The 14,345-nt window shown below is 44.9% G+C and overlaps 1 protein-coding gene across 9 annotated transcripts in view; it reads right to left on the bottom strand.

Annotated features, from left to right (window-relative positions):
- Window positions 1-1,061: 1,061 nt before the first annotated feature.
- AMN1 (antagonist of mitotic exit network 1 homolog) overlaps window positions 1,062-14,345 on the bottom strand; it is an 88,461-nt gene continuing 75,177 nt past the window's right edge. For 8 of the 9 annotated variants that reach the window (XM_065566395.1, XM_042846566.2, XM_065566373.1 and 5 more), the window contains 3 exons: window positions 12,705-12,761; window positions 4,717-4,828; window positions 1,062-1,358 (listed from right to left, as the gene is read on the bottom strand). In XM_065566395.1, coding sequence (XP_065422467.1) covers window positions 1,285-1,358; window positions 4,717-4,828; window positions 12,705-12,761 — 243 coding nt within the window. In that variant the 3' untranslated portion in view covers window positions 1,062-1,284. Of the gene's footprint in view, window positions 1,359-4,716; window positions 4,829-6,906; window positions 6,945-12,704; window positions 12,762-14,345 lie in introns of all 9 variants that reach the window. The other variant, XR_010592414.1, reaches the window with a different exon arrangement.

Below are 14,345 nucleotides of genomic sequence, written 5' to 3'. Positions count from 1 at the left end.
GGCTTAACTTTATGCTTGGGACTTCAAATGGAACTAGAAGTGCATAAAGCTAAGTGTTTGCAGGCAAGTTCTCTAGGGTAGAAACTGCCTTTTTACCATGTCTGTACAATATCTCATGCAATGGGGTGCTAGGCATTACTGTACTACAAATAATAATAATGATAAACTATTTTCTTAATGAAATACTGTTGGAGAATCAAAACATTGGAGGGTCATATTAACTACCTATATTAAGTAAGAGTTAAGGTCAAGCCCAAACCTGCTGACCACTAGGACAAAGGGCCTATTGCTAAGATAAGATCTATTGTTAAGTGAACCAATCCCTTGGCAAGGTTAAAGAATAATATGTAATAATAATGTTAAGTTGTGTGGCCTTTATTAAGAGTGGATAATTTAGTTGTTTAATGTTAGCATAAGATTTAGTTTACTAGAACATTTGTTTTAAATTGTCAGTGTGTCTTAACTAAAAGTAAAGAAAAATGGATGCTCGCAAAATATCAAATAATAGGATGCGTGAGAAAAACAAACTACTGTGCACCCAAATCATCAAGGGCGCAAGAGCAGATACATTGAGATTAACAGGAAAAGTCTGGATAAGATGAATGGGCAAGATAACGTGTTTATTAAGCATGAACTGCATGTGATTGATTTGAAGGAACCAATTAGAACAGTGTTTTGTATAAAATGAAGCATGTACATAGCATGAAATATATTAAATATGGACAAAGGAAAAGACTGATTAGATATGGGCATGCGTGATGTAGGGGTTATGTAAGCGTATAAAAGATGTGTATTGTTAAGAATAATTGGAGCAACACAGAACCCTGCCCAAAAGACCAAACTTGTCTGGCCCTGCTGATGAAAGAAACATCCTACTATGGTGGGTAACTGAACACTCTCTGATCCTCTCCTGCTTTATCTGTTTTACATATGCTTTGTGCTATAATTAAGGTGGCAATATACTGCCCTAAATTTTTTTCATAAAGCTTTAAAATTAATTATTCTTGTTAAACTGGTGTGAACTGTGTTTTTCACACAAAAAGATTATCAGACTTGTGATGTAAAGAGAGGCATTGCTTTAATTACAAGAAATATCATTTAACAGGGTATTGGCAGGCACACCTAAGACATGAAAGGACTTGGATACTGACAGAGAACTCTAGTAGAAACAAAGAATGAAGGAATCTGGTATTACAAAAGACAGTGGTTACCAGAGAGAAAGCTGTTCCCCAGAGATGGTTGTTTCCTGAAAAAGCTTTACCATCCGGGAACTTTATATAAAAATCAATAAACAGTCCATGTCACTTGCTTAATTTTGTTTGGTCCAACTAATTGCTCCAAGGCTTCTCGGGAACGATCTGCCAAAAAAACCCAAAAACAAAACACAAGAAAAACAAACATTATTAATTGTTTATAATGAATACAGATACTGTGCAAACAAACTAATTTTGTAATACAATAAGATACAGGAATAATTTATTTCTTCATATTTGTTTAATTTGCCATTAGCACAGAATATGGATTTTTTTTGTTTGCTTCATATTCTGGGAATGGACATTTGAAAAAAAAAATCACATTTCAGATACTTTTATATCTGTAATAGTTCAAAATTGTGCTGTTTCTTCTTTATACCTATAATAATAAAGCACCATCAAGCAACCAGACACTAGATTACAAGGACAGATGTTGGCAAGGTAGGGTTTTTTTCTTTTATTATTTAATAAATACACTCAACAAGCCCTCAACCTATTCAGTACTAGTTGGTCTCTCTCTCTTTTTTTTTTGGTAGGCATCCGAAAAGCTGTGGGTCTTGAGGTGGTTTGAAAGAGAAGAGGGTAGTGGCCTATAGATCAATTCAAGAATAGCATTCCACATACAAAGGGCAGCGCGGCAGATGGTGTGAAGATAGTTATAGAAGCTTGAGCTTGATGAAGAAGAAAAAGAGGAACCAGTGGAAGATTGAAGAGGGTGGGGATGGGAATGACAGGGTCAGAATGACGGGCAAAGATGATAACCTTAGCACCTTCTTAAGAGGCTTTTCTGGTGCACTAATAAAAAAAAGATCAACAGATTTTTGCAGGCAATCTGCTTTTTTCTATGCTTAAAGTTTAAGTAATTCCTGGGCTAAGGCCAACATTATATCCCTATTTAACATTTATATTGTGGTGGCAGGTCAGGGCTTCATTGTTCCAGGCACTAAGAAAAGAGCACCGCCTTCTAATGTTTAAGGTAGAAACTCAAAAAGAAAATGAAAGGACCAACAAAACAATTATAAATTAAATCCAGCTGAACCACCTCCAGGGTAAATCCTAACTAAGGCCTGGATAAAAGAGAACACTTAAGCCGGTGTTTCATTTTAAAGCATCTGTTTAAGCGCTTTCCTGAATGGGGACTAAGATACTTTGTGTCTGATCCCCAAAGAAAACTGCTTTTTCCATCTTTTCATTGACTCAATTCACTTTGTTTGAGTCTCTAGGCATAACCCTAGGTAACTCGGGAGGGTGGAAGACCATGAGTGTCGATGACGCCTTCCTGCTCTAGGCCTAAATGAATCAAAGCTCCTCCATGTTTGAACTTTAATCGACCTAAAAAGCCAGCAACAGAAAATGGAATGTGTAACAGTCAGTTATCAGTTGCAACACCGCTCAAACCGGAATAAAGCAGAGTAATCAGGGCCGGCTCCAGGCACCAGCCCACCAAGCATGTGCTTGGGGTGGCGCCTGGAGGGGGGCGGCGCGGCGGGGTACTCCGGCCCGAGAGCGGGGCCGCGACTGGGCTCACCGGCCTCCCCACGGTGCTCCGGCCGTTGGGGAGAGCGGAGCCGCAGTGGGCTCGCCGCCCTCCCCCTGGCGGTCGGGGAGAGCGGGGCCCTGGCCGGGCTTGCCGCCCTCCCCCCGGCGCTCCGGCCGGTCGGGGGCTCTCCGCCCTGCTCCCGGCGCTCTGGCCGCCGGGGAAAGCGGAGAGCCCCGGCCGCGCTCTCCGCCCTCCTCCCGGCACTCTGGCCGGTCGGGGATTGCGGGCCCGCGGCCGGGCTCGGCGCCCTCCCCTGCCGCGCTGGGGGGGCGGGGTAATAAGGCCTGCATGCTTCTGGCTGAAGGGCAAGATAACAGATCAAAGGGAAAAAGGACAAGATAACGGTTCAAAAGAAAAGTTACTAACGAGCTAGAGACTTATAGCCGCTGAGATGACTTAACTGCTTAATGTAACTGCTATAGGGGGAGGGAGGGGGGAAGGGAAGAGCTTAGCTAAAGTAAAGTATAAAAAGAGAAAAATTGCTTATGTTGGTGTGCTTGATCTGAGACGTGCCAGTCTCCTTGCACCGCTTTGAGATCTCAAATAAACTTTGATTGCTTCTCCACCCTGGTGTGTTTATTGGCGTGGTGCACACCGGGCAATGAACCTCGTTGTTGCCTCTCCCTGCCCCACACCAGGCACTGAGCTCTTAGTCAGAGAGATGGTCAGGCTGAAGAACACCATCTGCAGCAGGGGCCAAAGGTCTGAGATCCCCAGATCCCTTCCTCCTTGTGCATCTCCACTTCCCCAAGTGCCAAAAGTCCTGATCCAATCTGCCTACCCTTCAGGAGACTGGGGGTTCGCAGTGCCCATGGGTGCTGGAAGGATGGCAAAGGTGTTGGTGGGTGGGATGTGGAGGATGAAAAGCAGGAGCATGGGGGCACAGTGATACTCAGCTTTGGTCTAGCCACCCCTCCTTGGTCATGACAGAAGTGTGGCTGGGCCAAATTTCCAGCTCCGGTCATGGGACAAGGGGAGAGGCTGCCCACCCCTCAATGCACCCCTACTTGCACCATCAATACCAACTGAGTTTATTCATAGCTTGCTATGTGTTTACTCTTGATATTAGTTTTACCAACTGCAAAGCCACTATATTAATGCACAGTTAAAAACTGGCATTTTAATAATCACAAAAGACTCAGGAAAGATAAAGTTCTGGGTTCCCAAAGCAGCTGTAACAGTCCTCTTGAGCAGCCTGAATCTCCTCTCACACTAGCATAACTCCCCTGACTTCAATGGAGTTCCTCCTGATTTGCATCTGTGTGAAATTAGAACCCGGTTCCGTGCAATGCATTTATTTACCAGTTTCTACAGAGCCAACCACTGTGTGAGGTGGGTGGTACATGGACACACCAGATAGGTCACTTATGAAAACTAAGAACAAATGGGAGGTGGCATAGTCAGGTGGATAGCAGGTCCTATTCCCTGGCCTGCTTGGGGATCAAAAAAAGTCACTAGGGGGATATAAACCACTATTGACACCAATATAGTTTCAGCTGCATATAAGGATTGGAAACAGCTCAGACAAATCAAAGAGAAACCCATTAAACACGAAAGCCTTTTTAAATAAGGTATCAATTTTACACAGTAAATTTTCAGAGCAGAATGGCACTTTAAAACCTATTACTTTTGCAACCTCTCCACCAATGCTGTGTCTACACCAACATGTGCCTGACCTGTTGTGTCTTGGTTTTGTCTCTGTACAACTGCCAACTCTTGGAGGCAGGAACCTTGCCTTGCTGTTTTGGAAAAACCCTTGTATATTTACATCACTATCATTAATAATAATTTGTTATTTGTTTTCAGGAGCATCCACAACTTGGTAAGTGCTTTCAAGACAGAAAAAAGGCACACTCCCTGCACCATATTTTGGGCTGACTTTGGCGTGAATACTTTGCTGGCTATCTGCTTGATTTGACTAACCTGTTATCAGTGGGCATCCATGAAACAGCAGAATATAGATCTCCGGACAGCAGGTAAGGACAGCTTCCACAGCTACATCTGTCAGAGTCACACAGCATTCCATGTGGATCTCCTATTATGAAAACAAAAACCTGGTAACCACATCCGTAACTTCTAAAGCACAACTTTTATGTTGTCCATTCTAATGTCATAGATCTGCACAGATGGTGATTTTTAGGTTAAATATCCAGCTCTGTAAACTAACTATGAAAATGAAGTCCTTTTTTATGCACAAAGATTTCTGAGCAAACATATATGCACAAAGATTTCTAAGAAATTCTTGGTACTTAGGTTGAATCTTGGTGGGGAACTGACAGTCAGGATCCAGACACCCCAAGAGGGGAACAGAAGGTTTAAACTCCAAAAATGAGCACCTGAACCAACTGATCACATACTGTATTATTGTGCTATAGAAATGTATTGAGCAAGGTCTTTTATGAAAGTTTGTAATGTTTTGAACTTAATGATCATTATGAGGTATGTATACAGACTGTGGCTATGTAGTTGTGTACATATAAAAACTGAGCTCATAATTTGTGCTGCAATGTTCAGTGCGTTCTCACTGTCAGGCAAGTCAGTAGGGAGGGGCTTCCTCCCCAGCCAGATGAGACTAGCTCTAAGCACCAAACATTGTACAACCCAGGAAAAGACAAATGAGGGGCTATTCAAGTTAATGGGAAAACACTGAAACAACTTGAAACTGAAAAGAAAACTCCAGTCTTGGAAAACTAAGGGTACGTTTACACTAAGGGTATGTTTACACTTAAAATGCTACAGCAGTGCAATGTAGACACTACCTACGCCAACGGGAGGACTTCTCCCATTGGCATAGTTAATCCACCTTCTGTTGACCTACCGCTGGATTTTTCACTATATCAGATGTAAATTCCGAGTGTAGACCAGGCCTAAGAAGGAGGGAGTTTTCCCCACTTTGAGTATCTATAGTGGCTGAAGAACCCCCCCCCCCCCCCCCTTGCAAACCATTAAAAGTGGAAGGGGTTTGAACAGAAGAGTATCCAGAAATTGAGGGATGACATCTAGGCTGTAAGTGGTCTGTGAAACGCTGGATCCTCCCTACAGTTAGGCAGTACGCTGGAAAACTGTTCAAAGCCAATAGGTAACTTGTATTAGAAAAGGAATTATTAATGTAATTTAAAAGTGTAAAGCTTAAAGTTGCATTTTTATGTTTATTTTCTGTTCTTTTATATTTGTTTCCCTTGCTGTTTCATTTTTTAATCTGTGATTTTTTTCTATTAAATAAACTGTTTATTTTTATCTCGAACAGGTCTCTGGTGTGCAAAGTGTATGGAATGTATGTGCCAAAGCAAGCTGGTGTCTGGGGGGCTGGTTTCATGCCTTTGGTGTCTGAGTAGTTGAGAGCTTGGGGTGGATGGATTTGGGGACGCTTGGGATTGGACAGGCTGCTTGGATCACCCTTGTGGAGGAAAATTTACAGAGGGCCTCAGGCTTTGGTCAAGCTAGTAGGCCTGAAGTATTAGCTGAGCTTGTTTCTGTGTGTAAGGGACATGGGGAGGCAAAGTGGAAAGTACCCAAACACAATTTGCAATAGCCAAGCTTGTTTTCGTATAACCGCAATGGAAGCATTAGAAAAGTCAAACCACAGAAGAGCTAGATTGGGAATAGGAATAACAGGAAAAGCCAAATAAGGGAGATGATTGTTTCTTTTTGCTTTTGACCTTTATTAATTTTGCAATGTATTCCAAATACGGTAATTGATACGGAAGTATGTGTAATTTGTCCGTGGTTTTAAGCTTTAAAAGGCTTGTGTGTTCCTTGAATCAGGGGGCAGCTACTCAGAGCTGTTACCCCCCCCGGCGCGCTTGTAATCAATAAAGGTGCCTCAGGCTGATCTGATCCAAAATCAATCGTGTGGCTGATTTTCTACAACACCCTGCAAGGGGTAACTAGACTGGTGGAAGGCAGCATGAGACCTGTATGCTTGTGGGCTGGAGACTGGTGTTAGGGCTTTGTGACAAAGCAGCACAGCATTAGGATACGCAATGTTACAGGCAGGCAGTGACATAACCTCTTACTGGTCTGGACGATCGCCAAAACGTCACGGTAATTAAATGAGGAAATGTATGTAGTCAAAAAGGAATTAGTATAATCTTATTCTCTGAATCTACTGACCTGTGAAGAATTGTGTCCAGATGTCCAAAGAGGGAATACTGGTAATTGACAAAAAATGATTATCACACGTGTTCTGTGATTAATGAAACACTGGTGATTAACAAAGGGTGCCTATTACTAAGGCTATGTTTTAGTCACGGGTATTTTTAGTAAAAGTCATGGACAGGTCATGGGCAATGAACAAAAATTCACAGCCTGGACCTGTACGTGACTTGTACTATAAACACCCCTGACTAAATCTTAGGTGCTCTGGGGGGCTCTCGAGTGCTGCTACTGCTTTTGGGATGGGAACTCCAGGGCACTGCTGCTGCTTGAGGGTGGGGTGCCACGACTGTTCTGGGGGTTGAGGGAGCGGCCCAGGGTGCTGTGGCTTTTCTGGCATCTCCCGGGGCAAGCTGCTTGGGGCCACCCAAACAGCGGCCGGTGCGGCTGGCCCCAGGGCTGCCCCAGCTGCTAGGGCAGCCCTGGGGTCAGCCACACTGTCGCTGCAGAAGAATCCGTGACTTCTGTGACCTCCATGACAGACTCACAGCCTTACCTATTACCAAAGATGTGTGCTGTGATTGACAGATGCTGGTGATCGACAAGGTTCTCCTATCAGCCACATGTTCTCTAATTTATGGGATAATGAACCATTGATTGATTTCTAAGTCAATAAGAGTCATTTGTTTTCATGGATAGTTTTGGTAATAATGTATTAGTTACAGATGTCTTTTACAATTAAGTAAATAGAGACACCTTAAGATAGAACTCACAGTTAAATCAATCATGAGCAAATAATTTCTTTGTTCAAAACCCTACATAGGAAAAGAGTTTTGAGGCAGTTGAATTTGGAGTGAATTATGCTGCACTTACTTCTTCAGTTGTCAGATCGGTTTGGTAAAGTATAATATGACACTGATGCCAGCTTTGGTCAGAACTGTTGGCTCAGCTGAAAACAGACAAACTCACAGCAGGAAGTTAGGCCAGTTCACTTGTGTATTAGCAGATAATCAAAGGAGGCTGTTAAATGTCAGTGTATATATTTGGTGTTTAAACTTCATAAAATTAATGAGATTTTGCATGTACTGTTTTGCATTGTATATGACACCCAATATCTAAATAACCCTCCAAACATGGAAAAAGCCTTGTATAATGCAAATAAAGTACTCTTATCAGAAAGGTAATGCATCTCCGCACTTCAAAGCAATTAGTTATTGTGAGGGCATTCAGAGTTCAAAGACTCTAAAAGCATTCTTCTCTCACTGCTATCTAAGAAAAAATCACGGCACAGGATAGCTGTCAAGTCAGATTGCTCTAGGAGAACAAATATAAATCTGGATAGAAAGGAAAATCCTTCATCTCTGGACTGTTTGGATTCAAACAGGGGAGAATAACTGAACAGGACAACAGAGATCCCCAGAATTATTCTCGGTAGCCCTAAAAGACTTTTGGGAAACTGGCAGATTATTACATCTCAGCTACCATTTGAAATTATAGACTGTGACTGACCTGTACATATATTTTACCTGCTTTAACCTTTCAATAGCTCTATTTTCTTTTTCTTAGCTAATAAACCTTTAGGATTGGCTACCAGTGTTGTCTTTGGTGTGAGATCTAGGATGCAACTCGGGACTCATGGGACTGAGGGTAACCTGGAATATTTATGATTTTTGGGGTAAGTAACCATTTATCACATAGTCCAACTTGCCTGGGTGGCAACATAGTATATAAGACTACTGTAGTACTTTGGGATTTCACTGGGTTGGTGAAATCTAATTATAAAACATACCACCAGACTGGGGTGTCTGCCCTGCTTTTGACAGTCTGCCTGAGGTAGGCACTCACAGTTGCGAGCCACTCCAGACAACATGACATATACATTAATCTCTGAGTTCTGCTGTATTACTCTCTATTCTATAATCTCTGATTAAATATATTCCAATTAAACTAATTATTTGGCATCTCCTATTATCATTATTAAAATTCAAATATGCAATATCAGAAAGGACTACCGCTACCTCAAAGTCTGTTCGGGCCCTTCTTTCAGGGCACAGTTTTATTCTTCAAACATAAGACTCACAAGGTAACACCTAAACAAAGCTATCCCCTCCTAACCAAAGCAGACTGCAGGGGCTGACAGGTCTTTCCCCTTGAACAGTCACAGATGAGGCTGGGCCCAACTCCCCTTAAAGGGCCAGCCACCCTGTGACACAGCCTCTTAGAACTGTTAATTAAAAAGAAGAAACTGATTTTTAAGTTTTGAATGTATTCCTATGAATTCAACTCTTCCTGCTCTGCTGACCCTTGTGTTGCTGCAGATTGCTATTTGCACTGGCGCAGCTACCTTACTGCAGCTACACTGATGTGAGAAAGACCACTCTTCAAAGGGCTTTAGTCTTTAAGAACGATTTTTTCTATATGACTTGCTTTTTTTATTCCACTTTGGCATATTCCACTTTCCGCTCTGCTCTGAAAACTTACATCAGCATAACGGTCTCTCAAGGGTGTGAAAAAGCCACAATCCTGAGAGATGTAGCTATGCCAATCTAACCCCCCAGTGCAGACAGTGCTAGGTCAACGGAAGAATTCTTCCTTCCGTTGACCTAGCTACTGCCTCTTGGGGAGGTGGATTAACTACAGCGATGGGAGAACCCCTCCGAGGAGGTGGAGGAAGAGACAGTGGAGAACGGCGGGGATGGGGGAGGAGGATGGGACACGGGATAGTGGGGAGAGGAAGTGGGAGGGGGTGGGGAAGAGAAGGGGATATGGGAATGGGAGGAGGGAAGCAGGAGCACGGCATGTGACGTCCCCTCGGCAGTGGCAGCAGCCCCAGCAGGGAGGCGGCCGCAGCAGCACCAGAGCAGTGACATCACTGCAGCAGCCGGTGCTGGAGGGGCTGCCAGCAGCCGCTGAGGCTCCCCTGTTAAGCTGTCCTGTCCCGCACCAGGTATCACTCCAGGCCGGGGGAGAGAGTCAGTGAGCCACGCGTGTGCATTGCCTCCCACAAATATAGCAGTCAAACTATGCCTCTGACAAAAGCTGGTGACTTGAAGGCTGCCTAATACTTGATTCATGCCCACAGTCAGGGACGTCCTTAGGCATACACAGCATACGCGGCTGCGTACGGCACCCAAAAATTTGGGGCACCACCCTCGCTGGCTGCGACGCAGACTCCTCTCCTCATTGGCCCCTCCCCCATGCTGGGCCGACCCAACCCCTTGGCCTTGCCCCTCCGCCCACTCACTCCTCAGCTGGCCGGCTGAGGGCTCCGGCTTGGGCAGGGCATCATGGGGTCAGGAGCGAAAGTTTGCATGTGAGTGAGCAGGGGGAGCCAGGGGGTGGGGGTGAGGGAATACCCAGAGGCTGGGAAGAGATGAGGGAGCTGAGCTCGGGCGGGGGAAGGGGTAAGCTGGGCATGGGACTTTGGGGAGCGGGGGGGAGAGGAGGAACCGGGCTGGGAAGGGAAAAGAGCGGGGAGGTGTCTTTGTCTGGCTCAGTGAGTGAGCAGCGAATGCACTAGGGCCTCCTGGGGAGCAGGCTGGTGGCCCCAGGGGAGAGCAGCTGTTCTGAGCAGCCCCACACTGTACCTGCACCTCTCCCCTCTTCTGCCCACATGCCCTGCCCCATTGGCAACTCCCTGCAATCTCTCGCCTAGTCTCCTTTTCACGCCACGCCCAGACGCCAGCATCCCCTTTGGACTGTCACCTTTCCTCTCCTCCCTTCCCCAGCAGGGATCAGCAACAGAAGCAGGCTGGGAGGAGGGAGAGAGGCACACACACAACCAGGCTGGGGAGGATGGAAAGTTAAAGGAAAATAAAAGGTGGCCTTTGCTTTTTCTGCCCATTCACAATATTCCAGTGTCAAGAAGAGGTAACTGACACTAAAACAATGGGAGGAGGGGGATGTACCTGGAGCAGAAAAGCAGCAATCGGCTGCAGAATGGAAGGGAGGGAGCAACCTCGTAGCTGGGCAGGAAGATGGACTTGCACTTGACAAGGCCGGAATAGCTGAAAACTTTTATTTAGGGAAAAGGGACAGAATTTTTTTTCTTGTGGATCCCAAGATCTCCAGGGCCGTCTCTTAAGTTGGTAGCATTTTGAACGAGGGAGAGTTCTAAACAGTGCAGCATTGAGTGGGATTTTAAAGGTCCCTTCAAGAATGCAGCACCTTCTTCCTCACCCATGGGAAAGACCTTTAAAAACAGCCTTAAATAATCCAAAACAAGAGCCACGGTTCAAATGAGAGCTGGCTGCTTATGGCTCCACTCCACCGTTGAAGCATTGTTGAAACTGCGTGCTGAGTTATACCCAGTACAATCCCACTGAGCCAGGTGTGGAACCAGGTATGTAAATCAGGGCAGAAAAAAAGACTGGTGCCTGAATATAATTCCTTTTCTTATTAAACTGCACATCCCAAGCACCTCTTTACTTTTCAGGTTTAGAGGGAAATGCTCTATTTTAGGGAGAATGAAAGGCCATTTGGGAGTTGATGGCCCAGAGCAGTGGCAGGCAAGGGCCTGGATGAGGGCTGGACTCCACCATCGGTATCAGCAATTTCTTTTTTGTCATTCAAATGGATTTTGGGTCATGGCTGACATCCCAGCCATCACGTAAAATGCTTCCCTGTGGCCTTCTGACATGCACACAGAGATATCTCACCGCCAAGTCCCTATCCTAGGACGGGAGGGTGGGAGGGGGTGGGGGGGAAGGCTGCAGGGTGATCTCCCACCTCCATGTAGCCAGTGGCCTATGCTTGCCACTGCCATGCTGGAGCCTCCACGTTTATTTATTGACAAAGTTTACAGAATTTTAAAATATTGTGCACAGAATTTAATTTTTTGGTGCCAAATTCCCTCAGGAATATGGGTGCTGAGCAGTTGGGGTGGGGGAGCTGTGAGAGGGCGCTGGACAGTGGGGGGGAGATCGCTGGGCATAGGGACCTGTGGTGGAGATCTCTGGGCGAGGGGCCACTGGGCATGGGGGTTGCTGGGCATAAGGGGGCGTGGGGTACTGGGCAGGGGTGTGTGTGGCGGGGGATGCTGGCAGTGCTGGGCTGGGTTTGGGGGCGCAGGTGGGAGGGAAGTGCAGGGGTTGGGGTGAAGGCGGCACAATTAAACTGTGTTTAGTAAGGTGCATGTGTCAAGTTTTCCAATACTGTAAGCTTATGTTTGCATTACTAAGAGCAACTCGGGCATGGGGCACCGGTTTAATAATACTGCGTGGGCAGGGCCGGCTTTAGGAAGTGCGGGGCCCGATTCTAACAGTTTTGACGGGGCCCCGGCAGGGATGACTGAAAAAAAAAAAACCGTAAAAAAACACGTGGGGCTTGTACTCACTGGTCGGCACTCCTAGTCTTTGGTGGTGGGTCCTTCACTCACTCTGGGTCTTCAGTGGCACTGAAGGACCTGCCGCTGAAGTGCTGCCGAAGACCCAGAGCGAGTGAAGGACCCGCCGCTGAAGTGCCGCCGAAGACCTGGAGCGCTGCCTGGTGAGTAAAAATTAACAAGGAGCCTCTAGCCAGGGAAGGGATTCTCGACCACTTGCCCCCACCCCGGCAGCCCTGCCACTGGGCGGGGGGCCCTCTTAGGTGCGGGGCCCGATTCGGGGGAATTGGTGGAATTGGCCTAAAGCCAGCCCTGTGCGTGGGGCCCCATAAATCCTAAGGACTGCCCCGCCCACAGTCATGGTAATTGTACATGCAAATGTAAATGCGTAACTTGATAATATAAATAATATTTTTCCTCTGGAATTTTAAAAATGTACAACTGTATTTGCTTTTAACATTGCTTTGTACATAGAACAGGTTAGATGAGTTACCTTTAAATTCTTTGAACACATCCCACTAACTAGTGCTATGACACCATTATCAGTCACCTAGAAAAAAAAATCTGTTATTGGCATATTGGATTAAAGAATGGCACGTACATATCTTTTTAAAAAGCAGTAATTTTGGAAGAACAACCAGAGAGGGTGCAATGACGCATCCAGTGCGGTAATGCAACTGATCCCAGAGAAGCAAGGCATGTATTTTCAGTCATTAAACTTACACACTTTTTACATGCCCTGTGCTTTAGACAAAATCATTTAGTTTTCCTCTGAACTGACACAGGAGAGTTATGCAAATATATATTTTTACTCTACTTAGTAGTTTAAAATCTAAACGATAAAGGCATCCTGTTGTAGCATGTTCTTGCTGTATGATCCAGTATAGACTGCCACACTTGGGCTGGATCTACACTAGCTTTCTGTTGAGAAATCGTCAACTATTGCATTGCCACCGGTGCAGTTCTATCAGAGGTAGCAACAATGGAGCACTAGTATAGATACAGCATGGGCATTTTTAATACAAGGTGTTGAAAAATGACATGCCTGTTTCTAAAATGACTGAATTGTGCCACAGGGAGATTTTCTGAAAAAGGGTAGTGTAGGCAACTTTTGGCAGTCTTCTCTCGGCTTAAAATTTTATTTCTGCTAACCTTGAACTACACATAAAATTCAAATGAAATACATACTTTTTAAAAATATAGAGCCAAATTCATGGCTAGTGTAAGTAAGCACAACTTCACTGACATTTACACCAAAGGTGAATTTGACTCACTGTGGTTTTGAAACTGGCTCTTTTAAAATGGGGGGGACAAGGTGGGTGAGGTAATAGCTTTTATTGGACCAACTTCTGTTGGTGAGAGAGAAAAGTTTTCAAGCTTCACAAAACTCTTCTAGGTTTGAAAGTTTGTCCCTTTCACCAACAGAAGTTGATCCAATAAAAGATCCACCTTGTCTCTCTAATATCATGGGACCGACACGGCTACAACACTGCATCCAACAATCTTTTTAAATGGGTCAGGCTGCTTTCAGCTGCCCAAACCAGGAGTACACTGTAATTTTAATCAGTTTTAGAACTGGTTAGAAAATGTCTCCAATGCAGACATACATGCCCATGTAGTTCTTTACATCCAGATAAGCAGACGTTTACTAGAAAGACAGTGTAATGTAAATCTTCAGACCTTTAATGAGAATTTGAAGTTTGTAAAATGTAATACATTAAAATCAGAACGTTTTGATGACATGTGTCACACCCCAATGCCCCCCCCTCAAGGGGTCCCTTGGGAAAGGCAAATCAGCATTGTATATGGCTAATGCTATTGCAAACATCGCAGGACATTTTGGGAAAGGTCAAAGGTGTGAGTGAGTGTGGAATGGAAGATTCCTTTGCAGGTTGCAAGAGGCCAGAGAGGGGAAAAGGAAGAGAGCAAAGAACGGGTTAACTCCTCGCTCCTGTTAGGTCCAAAAATAAAACGCTAACTCCAGACAGTTCAAGGCCACAGCACACATCTGACTCTCGACTGCCTGCCAAGGAAGAGGGGGGCCCAAAATCCACCAACCAGTCTTAAAAAAAAAATAAAAAAATTCAGCTAAACAAACCTGCAAAGACAGCCCATAACAAGCAAGGCAAACGAA

This window comes from Chrysemys picta, chromosome 1 (genome assembly GCF_011386835.1).
Source record: "Chrysemys picta bellii isolate R12L10 chromosome 1, ASM1138683v2, whole genome shotgun sequence".
In the NCBI taxonomy this organism is placed as follows: domain Eukaryota; kingdom Metazoa; phylum Chordata; order Testudines; family Emydidae; genus Chrysemys; species Chrysemys picta.
Note: the sequence above shows the minus strand (reverse complement) of the source record. Positions and strands in the feature narration are given on the sequence as shown.